We start from the raw sequence: 15,216 nt of genomic DNA, 5'->3' as shown, positions 1-15,216 counted from the left end.
TATCTGAGCCATGGTGACCTTCCTAGGTAGGCAAATCGCTCTTTCTTTTAAAGCATTTCTCACTCACAGAGAAGCAGAAGGAGGATATGAGTTACTCTCCATCCAGCTTTTCCAGAGCCTCGCCAAAGAGGGCATTCCTCTGAAGCCTGGTCAAGGTGATTCCTGGCAAGTGGGCCTAAAAAGCAGTGGATTCCTTAGCTCTGTACTTAAATACTGACAGAAGATTGCTATATTGCTTAATCAATGATGTTTAAGTTAGAGGCATATAACCCTGCTCCACCTGCAAGTGAGTAACAAATTGAAAACCAAGCATGTATGAGCAGGGGTAGCAATGAACTTGGGTAAAAATGTTTATTATTAACAATTGCAACTCTCCATTTACAGTCCATCTCCCAAGAGCAAAGCCAATCACAACACAAGAGGCCTATTCAGAGAAAAATAGCATTCCCAAATGACTTTCTTTGGTTGGGTGGAAAGAAGCGTCTACAAGTCTCCTAGATGGATCTAGAGAAGAAAAAAAATCTAAGGTGTCAGGTCAGTCCAGGTCACTCACTGAACTCAGGAGTGGTAAGTCCATAGGATGTGGTCTTGGTATTTCCCACTGGAAACTGAGTTCACGGAAGAACTGGTCACCCTCACCAATAATCTCTACCCCCATATCAGCGCTGTGATCCCATCTTCCCTTTTCTCAAAGCATAAAATTATCTCAAATAAAATGGAATGTTTAAAAGTGTTTAGCAAAGGAGAATTTTACTGTTAGCATTTAGCATGAGCTCTTAACTATTTGGATACTGAAGTAAAAAAAAAAAGTCCTATGTAGCTTTATTGTCCTATGTAAAAGCCCTGTTCCACAAAATTGTTTTCTTCATTCACTGAGTTACTTAAAAGTTGTCTGCTGCTGCTGCTGCTAAGTTGCTTCAGTCATGTCCGACTCTTTGTGATTCCAGGCTCCTTTGTCCATGGGATTCTCCAGGCAAGAATACTGAAGTGGGTTGCCATTTCCTCCTCTAAAAGTTCTCTAATTGGTCTTACTTTGTTAAAGCTCCTTCTAATCTCTTAACAAATAAAAACCAGGAATCAAATACTTCTACCATTCTACCAATAAATGTCTATTGGATAGCTCTATGATTCTATTTTCCTTCAAAATTAGAAAGGAAAGGTGGATAACATTTTTCACTCAGGAATTGTGGAGCATTAATACTGGAGCACTACTAGTAACATACTATTAAATTTCAGGCAAACCACTTAACCTCTCTGCCCTTTCTCCATCTGGAAATTCAGAAGATAAGTAGCTCACATCAACAATAGCATTTCAAAGGCAAACTGGTAAAGATTGGAAAGCACTTTACAAATATTAAGTGCTCTGTAATTGCTGCTTGTTGTGACAAAGTCTATTTTCAGACCTGTCCAGGATACAAAAAACAAAATAACCCCCTGACTTCTAATCTAAGCTGAGCAGTTTGATGCAGACAAAAATACAGCAGGAAGGAACACTCCTAAGTAGTTCTTTGGCCACTGTGAAAAATGGTGCTTCTGGAGAGAAATATGAAGAAAGATATTTTAATATATTAAGAGAGGGGGTGTGAAAGTGCAAATAATGCTCCTTCAGCAACTGACTCCTTTCTTTCCTTCTAACCAATTCAACACAGATCTCCTCAAAATTTCTCTTTTATTCAAATTTGTAAATTGAAATGGATATTACAGCTGGGTGGATGTTTTGTCTGTTAAATGAGAGGGCTTGCTACAACAGCAGAAATGGAATTATCTTCAACCTGAAGCCACTCAAATTTGGACCTTGAAGCTCAATTCTCCATAAAGAAAAATTTCTGACTCTTAAGGATTGTTAAATTTTTTTCTTTTCTTTCAGCAAACAAGGTGGTCTTGAAAAATACATTCATTATTTTCTCTACTGTCTAATCATTCAACCAGATTTGTTGACCTCCTACTCCACTGTGTAAAGCACCATGCTGAGCTCTTATATGATACAATTTTTTAAAAAAGGTAGTAAGGTAGTAACTCTTAAGAACCCTGAATTTAATTGGACAGATAAGACATAAACATGGGATGAGATAAATGGCACCACCAGCCTGTCATTGATAAGGGTCAAATAGTAAGTGAGAGGCCAAGGGGGCAAACTTCCCTGGGCTGGCGTATTCAGGGAAGGTTTCTGAGGACAAGCAGGATAAGCACTGGATCTTAGTGTATTGGGAAATGTGGGAGTGCGTTCTGAGTACTCCACCAACCAAAGTTCAGTCTCTTTCCCTCTCCTTGGTCCTCCTTATATCCTGAAAAAGTGTTAGTCACGCAGTCATGTCTGACTCTTTGTGACCCCATGGACTATAGCCCACCAGGCTCCCTCTGTCCAAGAAATTCTCCAGGTAGGAATACCAGAGTGGGTTGCCATTTCCCTCTCCAGGGGATCTTCCTGACCCAGGGATTGAACCTTGGTCTTCCGCTTTGCAGGCAGATTCTTTACCATCTGAGCCACAAGGAAAGCCTTTCCTACACCCTGGAGACACAACAATATTTAAATTAGGCCAATTAATACCTTTACCCTGTTCAATCAGCATAGAGGCAAGACATTCTACCAGCAAAGCTGAAGGCTCAGATGATGGTTAGCATTTTTAACAATAAAGAATTTTTAAATTAAGTTGTGTACTTTTTTAGATATAATGCTATTGCACAGTTAATAGGCTACAGTATAGTATAAGCATAACTTCTATATACACTGGGAAACTAAAATATTCTTGTGACTCACTTTATTACAGCCTCTGATTTATTGAGGTGGTCTGGAACTGAATCCCCAGTGTCTCTGAGGTATGCCTGTTAACAGCCAACACAACTTTCTAGACATTTAGAAAAGAGGAGGACTAGTTTGGCTTTTCCAGTCTTGACTTTCTCATGAGCTGTAGTGTGCTCTTTTCATTTTGCATAAAACAAATTACTTAAACTTGACTGATCACATCACATTCTAACTATCTCCCTACACAAACACATACATACACACACACACACACACACACACACACACACACACACACACCCCACCACCACCACACATTATATGTATGGGAGTTTGTAATTTAGAAAATGAAGAAATTGTGACTCATTTGTAGAATAGCAGAAAACTAGAATTCATCAAACAATAGATATCACTTTTTATAATCATTCTGCTATCATAATGGTATTCTTGAAGAGTTTTTTCCCACAAAATATATCCTTTGCTCCTTAAGCAAAGCATTTCAATCCTCAAAGTAAGTTATTGGTTTCGAGAACAATTTACTAATGGGCATAACCCTTGAGAAAAGTTCTGAACAAAACTCAGTGATGTATAGAAGCCTTTATAATAGAATTTTGGTCATTTGGATCTGTGACATTTGGAAGAATGACCTATTAAAATCTACAAGTGGGTATGGTCATTTACACAATCTTTGGCAAAAACTAAGGACACTATTATAAATTGACATTTCTTTCTATTAATTTATTGGAATGAATCAGTTTTTATTCTTTAAAAAAAGTCAACACATGAAACTAAAATAGAGAAACCAAGAGTTTGCTGCGTTAGATCAAGTAGGATCAAGTAATACATTTTATTTTAAAAATCTGGTCAAAATAACTTATTTTGAAAAATCTTTACTGTTACATTACTGCTGAAGAATAAAAGTAGTCAACATGTTCATTTCTTTGTCAATCTTTTCTTCACTTATTTACCCAAGAGTATACTTATTATCTTACTGCAAGAGATTAAGGCTCACTACACATCCAGAGTTTGTAAAAGAGTCTTTTTTTCTTAAGACAACACTCCTAAAATGCCTAGAGCTAAAGGGGGTTATTGATGTCTTCCAGAACTTCATTGCATGAACAGCTTTATCTCCTAGGCAGACAGACACTACACAAATGTTTGGTTTACTCCATATCACTTAGTTAACAAGGTTCTTATAGGTTCAAGGAAAAGAGATTGTAAGACTTTGCCAGGAAGATTTGACATTCTAGGAGAAAAAAGAAAAAAACAACAGATAATTCTGAAGAGACTAAAATTTTAAAATAACCTCAACTTAGACATAATTGACAGGAAAAGGCAGACTGGGAGCTTTTAGAAAAGAAGAGAATAAATGTAAAAGGCAAGAAAAGGTATTCTGCTTTTCAATCCCTACTCAATAAATATAATCATCCTTAGAAGACAGCTTATGTATTGTAATTGCACTCATTTCTGGCCTAATGGCCCAATCTAATTATTCCAAATTGTTCAAACTATAGGGAAACCTGATGAAAATAGCCCTTTCATTTGACTTGCATGTTTCAGTTGAATGCTAAGTATATCTTTCAACTAAGCTTTAAAAACACAGTTCATCAGTAAGCTGTGCAGGCTCCTTTCTCCGCTCTGATCTTGCACAGCCATCAGGAAAAGAAGCTAATGAAATGTCTTAACATGCTCGTCATGAGCATACATCCCGCCTGCTTTTACTGACTTACCAATGGGCTTTGTTTGTGAGGAAGTTACAAGACTGACATTTATGGCTCTTCAGGCAAATGAGAGCCAAAAGAAGAGATCCTGAATTTTAAAGCTGTTTACCAGCTGCTGGAAAAGTTTGGCTTTGGGCACCAACAATCCGTACAAAATCCAAAGGTATTAGAGCCGTCTCTTCTCCTTTACCCATGTCAAGCTGGAAAACACGAAAGCTGCACAAGGACTGCAAAATATTGCCAAGCTAAATTAAGGCATGAGGAAGAAATTACATGTACTTCTGTGAGAAATGGAGTCTTGAAAGGCCAGTTCTTTGCTCAGATCCCATGAGTTATATTGCTTAGAAGCAGACGTTGTGGTTATGGTTCTTTGCCATGTGGTGTTTGCTGAGTTCTCACTGGATATCCTAAAACACTTAAGCCTGGAGGATTTAGGATGTCTTTGGAGGCCATAATTTGGAGAGAATAGCTTTATCTTTGTGGGAGATGCAGGACACAACACAAATGTTTGTTGGGTTCCTTCTCTCTTTCTTGACAACAAACTTATCAAATAGTTCTCAAGCAAACTGTATGGGAAAGTAAATGATTTCATAGAGAAGCAGTATTATGGTTTAGAATTCTAAGGCAACAGGCTTCAATCAGGTGACTCTAGGTTTACAGGGCATTGAAGGCAAGTTAGAACGTGGTTCATCCAAGGTTAATAAGATACAGGTGATATTCCCTTGACATGAGACTTGCAGGAAGATGCCAAGAAATTTCAGATGAGGGGATTTGTTACAATGGGGAGGGTAAAATTCCAGGCAGACGGGAGAGAAGTGGCACAGCAGTTTCCTAGAAAGTGATTTTCTAATCCAAGGGCTATTCTTTAGGTTGGAGTATTTTCTCATATGAAACAGACTGTGTGTGTGTGTTCACTCAGTCGTGTCAAACTTTTTTGCAACGCTATGGACTGTAGCCCACCAGGCTCTGCTGTCTGTGGAATTTTCCAGGCATGAATACTGGAATGGGTTGCAACTTTCTCCTTCAGAGGATCTTCCCAATCCAGGGTTCGAACCTCCAACCTGCAATGCAGGTGGATACTTTACTGCTGAGCCACGTTGGGCCATAACTACTTGGAGGGGATAGTCAGTAAGGAATGTAGAAATATTCATAAACCATACATGGATCATCTCATCTCTACTTAAAATCCTCCAGGGGCTTCTCACTGTTCTTCAAGTGAAACTCCTATTCTGGCCTTCCCACTCCTAGGTGTCCCTGCAGCATTGCCCCCCGGGGCAGCCTCCTCAACCTCATCTCTCTGGCTCTCTGAATACCTCCCTCTGCCACCAGTACTCATGGGCACCTATCTCCCCCTCAGGCGCTCTGTTCATCATGCTGCTTTGGCCTGAATGTTCCTTCCTTACCATTTTGATGGACCATCATTGTTTATATTATTTCATTTAGTTGTTTGGTTTTGCTCTACATACACTATGTAATAAACATCATAAAATCAAAGACCATATTTCTGTTTTATCATTGGGATTTTTCACTATACCTGACTGGTTGATGCTACACAAAAATTTGTTAAACAAAAGAATGCAAATGAAGGTAGTGAAGTGAAAAGAGATCATTTCCTGGAGCTCTCCCAAAACACTAATAGCAGACCTGGCCCAAGCACTCGGATTTCCTGAGAAATCCTGATTTCCTAGGGTAGCCAGAATATTCTCGGCTAAGACTTATCATTGACATTTATACAGGGGTTGATATTAATGTTTCTGGAGAGATCATTCGAGAGAAGTTTTAAGAAGGACACTAAGTGAAGCCAGCTGCCCCAAGGGTGTCCAGAGGGCGAGCTGGGTAATAATATATTCAGTTACCTTTTCTGTTTGGTTGTGTCCAACCACTTCCTATACCCACTTCAGGGTTTCCCTAAGATCTCATCTCCCAGAGACTCCTCAAATGCTATGGTTACCAGCCCCCACTTTCAGTTTTCCTTCTTTTCTTATTTCAAGCACAGGCTCTGCTTAGCCCTTTGGAATGTCCTATCTATGGACCCGGACCATTGCTTTGAAGTGGAATTGCAGCTTTTAACTTCCAGTGCTTATTTGTGGCGGAGAGGGGAGGAAGCATGATGGAAGGCAGGGGTAGGGCAGTTAAATAACATCCTATTGTCAGCCTAGGTATGAGGCCAGCCATCTATTAGATGGTATCTTACATTAGGAAGAGAAGATCCTGTTATATTAGGAAGAAGAAACTTTGTTTACTTTTCTGTTAATATTTTAAAGGAAATCTCAAACCCTGATTTTGAAACTTTCCATACAACCTTCAGTGGCACAGAGAGTGTTACAAAATCTAAGGTCTCAAGAAGCTAAATCACTTAGACAAATAAACATGTCACATAATACTTTGGGGTCCTGGGGAAGGGTACTACCATGAAATCAAGCAATGATCAGCTTTTAAATTTCCCCAAAGGTCAGACATCACAGGCTAAGTGCTTTGTTACTAGTGTTCATTTTCTTTAACCTCATCTTTCCTCCGTAATCATCCCGTTTATGCTCACAGACCCTTTCATGGGCAATAATAATACTAATAGTAGCTACCCTTTACTGAGGTGCCTACTATGAGTCAGGTACTTTATCTGTAACTCTTGAAAATAAAAACGTTAGTCACTCAGTCATCTCTGAGTCTTGTGACCCCATGAATTATATCCTGCCAAGTTCCTCTGTCCATGGAGTCCTCCAAGCAAGAATACTGGAGTGGGCAGCCATGCCCTTCTCCAGAGGATCTTCCCAACCCAGGGATTGAACCTGGGTATCCTGCATTGCAGGCAGATTCTTAACTGTCTGAGCCACCAAGGAAGCCCTTACAACAACCTTAGTAGATAGGAATGGTTATCAATATTTCAAATGAGAAAATTAACACTTAGAGAAATTAGGTATACTGCTCAAGATCATATAGCAAGAAAGGTCTGTCAGATATCCCATGCTGTACCTAACATCAGTGGCAGTGCCCTTGGGTGGCTGGGGGTAGGCTTTTAGTCCTGGCCCACAGACCCAATCTTCATTAGCCCAAATACTTAGTTTTAAAAAAAAGAAAAATCTTGTGTTTTCTATGTAGGCCCTGCTTTAGGATAATTTGCTTAATCCCATCACCCTCTTTTTAACCAGGTTGCTATATCTGAAGTCATTCCACGCAGGAATTCTAGAAATGACATTGCTTTGCACTGTATCCTATAAATAGCAAACAAAATAAAAGTGCCATGGAAATTTGAATGTGAACCACTGGATTTGAAATCTAGTGTACTAGATATTGCATTGCAGCCAGAAAACTATATTGCTTTAAACAGCAGAGACTTTTTACTTATTTATTCTAGCTCTCTGTGTATCCAAAAGGCTTTTATTTGATGCCATGTATGTAATCATAAGGGGGGCTTCCCTGGTGGCTCAGACAGTAAAGAATCTGCCTGCAACTCTGGAGACTGGAGTTCCATCCCCGGGTTGGAAAGATCCCCTGAAGACGGGAATGGCTACCCACTCCAGTATTCTTGCCTGGACAGAGGATTCTGGCAAGATATAGTCCATGGGGTCACAAAGAGTCAGACAATTGTAAACTGCATTAGGACATGGAGTACAAAGTTAATCTTTTACAAAGCATCATGCTCTTGGGAAGCCTGCAACTATAGAACCTCTTTGTTCAATATAAAAAGGGATAGAAATCGAAATATAACGTGTCAAATTTAAGTTCATATCTTTAATATCTTATTACTAGCAACAGTAAGAATCTGCTAAGGACCCTAAAATCATCTCTGATATAAAGCCCCTATCCTGTTACACTTTCTGTGAAGCCAGCCCCATTATAGCTAATTGAACTGTCCCTCATCACTAAAAGAACACAGCAGATGCCACATCCTCATGGAATTTAAGCAATATATTATTATCCAAGTATTAAAATTATAATTTTAAAAACTATGTGATAATATTCAGTATGCTTGTGGTCAGTTTAAAAAAGAGAAAACAAAATTTTATCTATGCTATTGTGTCAGAAAAGTATTTTTAAAATATTAACAGTTTTCTCCAGTATTTCCTTTTCTGCCTTCCCTCTATCTAACACCAGATTAGACCTTCTTCATCTCAGGAAAAGGTCGCGATAACATCAAGCAAAGAAAAGGAATCTTATCCGATTTCTGAGTCTAGTTCCTTTAGAGGACAGAAAAGAAGAAAATTAGGAAAGGAAATCGGGAGGAGAAGCAGACACTGCTAAGGAGTGGCTTTGCTCTATAGGCTGAGCTCCAGAGGGGAGGCAAGACCTCAGAGAAGAAATGGAGCCATGGTAAATGGCTGAGAGCCCTGCAGAGTTCCCTAGCCCTGCCATGGTGTGAGAGTTGAACAATGATCCCCCCCCGCCAACCACGGTCAGAAATGGCAAGGAGGGAGCCCTGAAATCAGATGGGTCCCATTGTGTTGTTACAATGGAGGTCCCTTCAGCAGCTGGCATTCAATGGGTGCTCAAGGAACAATCAAGGTGATGTACACCTAAGCAGATGCTAGGTAGCTAGGTGACATAAAGGATTTGCAGCAAACCCCCTAGGGAAAAGGAAAGCGGTGTGGTAAATTGACTGAAGTTACGTTTCCATTGCACCCAAAGAATGGGATTAGAAACCAAAATTGATATATTAAATCAGAGAAAAGTGAAGAAAGTTATCTTCTGCATTTCAGGACTAGATTTCATAACTTCTAACTTGTGATTAAAATGGTAAATTAGATCTGTGAAGAGACAATGAGAAAGCTTGTCATGATTTTTCTGAATCTTTGCTTTTTCATCTTCAAATGGGGGGGTAATAAAAACATTTATAACTTGAAAGTATGCACATAAAGAAATAATAAGATACTATCAAATGACACAACTAATTATGTATTGGTGGTGTTAAACTGCAAATTTTTCTTTCATTTTTATTTCCTATGTTTTTGAGGTTTGTTGTTTTTGCTGTTTTAAGAAATAAAGATAAAAAGACAGAAATAGTATAAATGAATGCATATGCAAAACAGAAACAAACTCACAAATATAGAAAACAAACCAGTGGTTACTGAAGGGGAGAGGGGCAAATCAGGGGTATGTATAAAATAAAGGGCTTCCCTGGTAGCTCAGAAGGTAAAGAATCTGCCTGCAATGCAGGAGATCCCTGGGTCAGGAAGATCCCCTGAAGAAGGAAATGGCAACCCACTCCAGCATTCTTGTCTAGAAAATCCCATGGACAGAGGAGCTTGGCGGGCTACAGTCCATGGGTTCATAAAGAGTCGGACACGACTGAGTAACTAACACACACATAAAATAAATAAGCAACAAGGACATATTGTATACTACAGAGAATTATAGCCATTATCTTGCAATAACTTTTAGTGGAATATAATCTGTAAAATGGGCTTCCCTGGTGGCTCAGAGGTTAAAGTGTCCGCCTGCAAGGCGGGAGACCTGGGTTCGATCCCTGGGTCGGGAAGATCCCCTGGAGAAGAAAATGGTAACCCACTCCAGTATTCTTGCCTGGAGAATCCCATGGACGGAGGAGCCTGGTGGGCTACAGTCCACGGGGTCGCAAAGAGTCAGACACGACTGAGCGACCGACTTAACTTAATCTGTAAAATACTGAATCACTATGCTGTACACCTGAAACTAATAACACTGTGAATCAACTGTACTTCAATTAAGAAAAATAAAGAAGAGAAAGAGGAGAGAGAAAAGGAAGGAAAGAAAAAAAAGGCTAAGGAAAGAAGGACTTTTAAGAAATTCTGTGTAGCTAGAACACAGGGCTAGTGGTAAAAGATGAAGTGGGAAATGTAGATCTTAAATCTCAGACCAAGACATTCAGATTGTATCTTGTAATTAATGAAGAACCACAGAAGTCTCTTTTAAATACGGGAGTTTTTAATGGAGAAATAGTGGGAGTAACGGGAGTAATAACACATCTAAATCTGTTTAAAAACAATACCTTGAAAAAATAAAAATAAAAAATAAAAACATAAAAACAATACCTTGGTAGTTTGGGGGTGGGGTTTTTAGGAACAGAGGCAGAGAAACCAATTCCCAGGCTATTGCAACAATCTAGGTAAAGCATCAAAAAAGCATTGTGCTCAGTTGTGTCCAACTCTTTGAGACCCCATGGGCTGTAGCCCGTCAGGCTCCTCTGTCCATGGGATTCTCCAGGCAAGAATACTGGAGTGGGTTGCCATTTCCTCCTCCAGGGGATCTTCCTGACCCAGGGATCAAACCTGCATCGCCTGTGTCTCCTGCATTGGCAGGTGGATTCTTTACCACTAGCGCCACCTGGGAAGCCCAATCTGGAAAAGCATGAAGCAAGTCAGACAATGGGATGAGGAATGGAGTTTGGGGTGAATGAAAGAGCTAATTAGGAGACAGCAATTTAGAGAACAATTGGTTCTGGGGTTGAAAAAAATCATCTCTGAGAATGACATTGAGATACAGAATCTTCCACCTTGTCATGCAGGAGGGGGTTTGAAAAGGAGGTTGAACAGCTTGGGTGTCACCTTGAGAGTGGACAGAACTGGAGACCACTAAGCAATGCTGGTCAATTAGTGGCTGCCGTTAGCAACTTCAGACCACAGTCACAGGTATGCTGTCCAGAGGTTCTGTTCTCCTTGTTCCTCCAAGCTGCCTGACAGCTGATGGCAAATGCCTGCAAGCAGAGCAAAAATAAAGCGCTGAAGCTTCCAGATGCTCACTTAGGGGGATACACCCCCAACTTAAAAGGGAAAGGCGGAGTGAAGAGTGCCTGCCTCTACTTCCAGGAGATTCATCTTCTTGCAGTTTCTCTTTCTGTTATATTCTAGTCATGGAGCATGGCTGTCCCCAAGAATGGCCAAAGAGATCTTTCTTGCTTAAGCAGAAAAGAGGCTAGTTTGTTTGAACCCGATTTTATTAAAGCCTTGGGGGTTACAAAAAGAAAATACATGAGGAGAACATGAAATTCCCAACCTCATAAGATACAGCCCACACTCCTAGATCACACAGCCCATCTCATTATTAATGAATTCCAAGAAAAAGTGGGAACCCCTTGCACCTCCATCCTTGATCTCAAACTCCTTCCTCTTGGTAGATGCTCTCTCTCTCATGTCTCCAGTGTCACAGCATGCTGGGGGAGTGATATTATTCTGGATTTATAGTTTTGTTCATAGCTGCCCTCAGTCCTCAGGAATCCTGACCAAAAAAAAAAAAAAAAAGGTTGTATCATTTGTACCATACTTACGTTTTAAAGTAATAAAACAATCTTGACGAATGCTTAAATTTAGAAAAAAATTAAAATTGCTCTTACTTTTAAAAGACCTTCAGAAAATATTACCAAACCTTCCCAAATGGGTCCCCAACAAGGATTCTTCTGTCCAGTGTTGTTTGAGCCTATAGAATGGGACGGAGTTTGGCTCAGATGCAAAGAGAAGTTTCTTACTTTGGTTACGTAGAAAGGTAGGAGTGCTCGCTCTAGTGGGTGTGGCTGCTTTTCAGAGATCTTGCAGGGATGTTCTCAGGAGAGTTCCTGGGGAGGGGCGCAGCTGCGCTGCTCTTTGCATTCGCTCAGCCCGCAGTGCAGGTTGCAGCCTCTCTGCGCATGGCCAGCTGCCGCCATCTTGGATCAAGCTGTCGTTCGCAGTGTCTCTGCACACTGCCCGAGCGGCGTCAGGCGCAGCCATTTTTCAGGAGGAACTCTTGGTCTGAAGGGCCTGTTTGAGGCCACTGCATGGAACACCCTTGAGCAAGTGAAACTAGATTAATCACAAAGGACAAGAAGGTTAGGCTTTATTTTATTATGCGGATTCTGTTTTGATTCCCTCGGAATTATTAATGGGCTTTGTTGGTGACAAAAAGCTTTCATGTTTCTGTATAGTCCCTTCTGTTTTGCTTATATTTTTATATAGTTTTAATTATATGCATCTGCTTTTTATGTTTATTATAGCATAGTCAAATTTTTATATTTTTATATACTTTATCTTTTAAATTAATTCTTAAATTACTGTAATTATATTACCAGTTATATATTTGAGGCTATTACTGCTTCCAATATAAAATGGTTTTTAATTCATTTTTTCTGATTGTATTAAAATATACTAATTATAGAAAATTTGGAATATAGAAAAAATAATAAAAATGATAAAAATCCCTAGTACATGAAACTGTGATCGTAAATGTACAGATTTGCTTTCAGCTTTTTTCATTTAGCCTTATAAGGTTAGGTGGTTTATCCGGTTATAAGGGTTTGGCCTTACATGGTTATTCCTCATACAGGAAATGGGTTCTAAGGTTATTGCAAGTCATTTGATCCTGTTTAGGCTCTTGTCTCAGCACAGGATCCCAGGCTCTCCTTCCCCACGCTGAGGCCAGCTCAAGTATGTTTCCAGATAGAATATCTGCCACTCTGTCCTCCCTGTGGTCCGATCCTCGAAACCACGGCTCTTATTCCCTCATTTTCTTGTCTTCCTTTCTTAGAAGAAACAAGTTTTTGTAGACTTCCACTCTTCTTGTGAGACCTAAAAAGTCTCCAAATCTGTGTCCTCTCCAGGGCTAGTTCTGTGTTGGGATCTTTCCTAGGATCCCCCAGTCTGCAGCTCCCATAATGCTCAAAGCAGGAATCGGTAGGTTTTTTTACAGCAAAGTTCTGAAGTGTGGAAAACAGACTAACGAATGAACCTTTGTGTGTGTGTGTATATATATATATATATTTTTTTTTTTTACATTGCTGAGTGTTTTATAATTGCTTTACTCAGCAAGCCTGGGAAATATGTAAGTAGTCATCAGTTTCACAGATGTGGGAATTAAGGTTCAGAGAGGTTAAATGACTTGCTTTAAATAGTCACAAAATTATATCATTTGACTGTCAAATGAGAACTCTCTTTCCTATCAAAATTACATTCTTCTTAGGGTAAAAATAAGTGATACTGTAATAAAGATAGTACACAAGTTGGCCTAATAAGGGGGTAGGGGGCAAAATAGCAGGGAGAACAAGGTGAAAGGAGAGTGGAAGAGTACAGAGAGACCCAACAAAAGTCACAGATTGTAGGGAAAACAATAATTTGGTACCCTGATGGCTTAAAAATGCTTGTTTGTGTATGTGTTTGGGGTGGGGAGTGGGACGGGGGAGGAGTTCCTGATTTGATCCACACATATGCCAGTTGGCTCTCCCCCGTTCTTTTAAGAACAGGATGAGGTCTTCCTTTCCTTCAGGGACAGTTTCAGTTGTACGTTTGGTGACACAGAGTTTGAGCCTCAAATCAGATTAGTGTCAGTGCGCATCGCAGCCTGCCTCTTCACCATGCTCTTCATTGCTCCTCCAAACCATGCTGTGGTGCTCTCTCTGCTCACTCTGGTGCTTGGCACTGTCTCAAGCTCCTGGACAACTATCTCCCCCAGCCCACACTAAATCATGCATGCTGCCACTGCCTTGCTGGCTTCAGAGGAGGGGGTGGGCTGGAAGGCCACGTTTCCCTTCATTGCCTCAACACTCAGTTCCTCATAGTAACACTGAACAGGGATATGGGGTATAACATGCTCTATTCAAGGTTTCAGGTTGATCAGAGCAAATGTCTCTTGTTGACTGACGGGACAAGATATAGTGGTGCAGTAGAGCCTGCCAATTTTCTATACATTGTCCATCTCCACTTTTTACTTAGTAGCATAATCCTGATTTCATTTGAGGCACTAATATGCTCTAACAGAAGGATATATTTTTCAGTTGTAGTCAACTGTGGCCTTATGGCTAAGAGGGGCTTCCCAGGTGGTGCCACGGTAAAGTATCCACCTGACAGTGCAGGAGCCACAAGAGATGTGGGTTTGATCTCTGGGTCAGAAAGATCCCGTGGAGTAGGAAATGGCGACCCACTCCAGTATTCTTGCCTGGAAAATTCAATGGACAGAAGAGCCTGATAGGCTACAGTCCATGGAGTTGCAAGAGTCAGACACAACTGAGCACAGCTCTATTACCTATTTAATGTCTATCTATCATATGGCTAAGATAAAGCCATTGAAATCATTGCTGGACTTCCAAATAGGGTCCCTTTGTAAAACAGTAATTAGTCCTCTTTCGGTGTCTCCCTTTGTCTTTCATGCTGTCTGGAATGGGAATGCATGCGGCTAGAGCTCCAGCAATCATTATGACCCCTATGTGAAGCCACAGTGAAACATACAGAGCAGCTGAATGCCTAATGATTTCATGATTCACCATATCATCCTATATTCCTACCTCTGGGCTTAACAAAATAAAGGGTTTTCTGGGTCTTACATATGAAATATTTTGTTAACCTTCGGTATTTTAGCCGCTTTTAGGGCAAATTTAATTTGGGGGCAGATTTTAAGTTTTAATATTTTTGAAGTGACTATTACAGTGACTGGTTTTTTCCCCCCCATTGTTAGTTTTTTAAACTGCCAAACCTAATTATAACTTAAACAGAGTAATTTTATGTTCTACTTGTTAAGTAGAAAGTGAAACAATATTTTGGTAAATGATTAAGTAGGCTTGAAAAGTGGAGAAGGCAATAGCACCCCACTCCAGTACTCTTGCCTAGAAAATCCCATGGATGGAGGTGCCTGGTGGCCTGCAGTCCATGGGGTCGCGAAGAGTCAGAAACGACTGAGCGACTTCGCTTTCACTTTTCACTTTCATGCATTGGAGAAGGAAATGGCAACCCACTCCAGTGTTCTTGCCTGGAGAATCCCAGGGACGGGAGAGCCTGGTGGGCTGCTGTCTATGGGGTCTCACAGAGTTGGACACGACTG

At 40.3% G+C, this 15,216-nt stretch overlaps 1 protein-coding gene across 1 annotated transcript in view; it reads left to right on the top strand.

Moving 5' to 3' along the window:
• TMEM212 (transmembrane protein 212) overlaps positions 1–13,864 on the top strand; it is a 53,263-nt gene extending 39,399 nt beyond the window's left edge. The window contains exon 4 of the mRNA XM_018050240.1: positions 13,646–13,864. Within this exon, the coding sequence (XP_017905729.1) occupies positions 13,646–13,864 (219 nt within the window). The remainder of the gene's footprint in view (positions 1–13,645) is intronic.

Source organism: Capra hircus, chromosome 1 (genome assembly GCF_001704415.2).
Source record: "Capra hircus breed San Clemente chromosome 1, ASM170441v1, whole genome shotgun sequence".
Taxonomy (NCBI): Eukaryota; Metazoa; Chordata; class Mammalia; order Artiodactyla; family Bovidae; genus Capra; species Capra hircus.
This window is presented reverse-complemented; position numbering and strand designations above follow the sequence as displayed.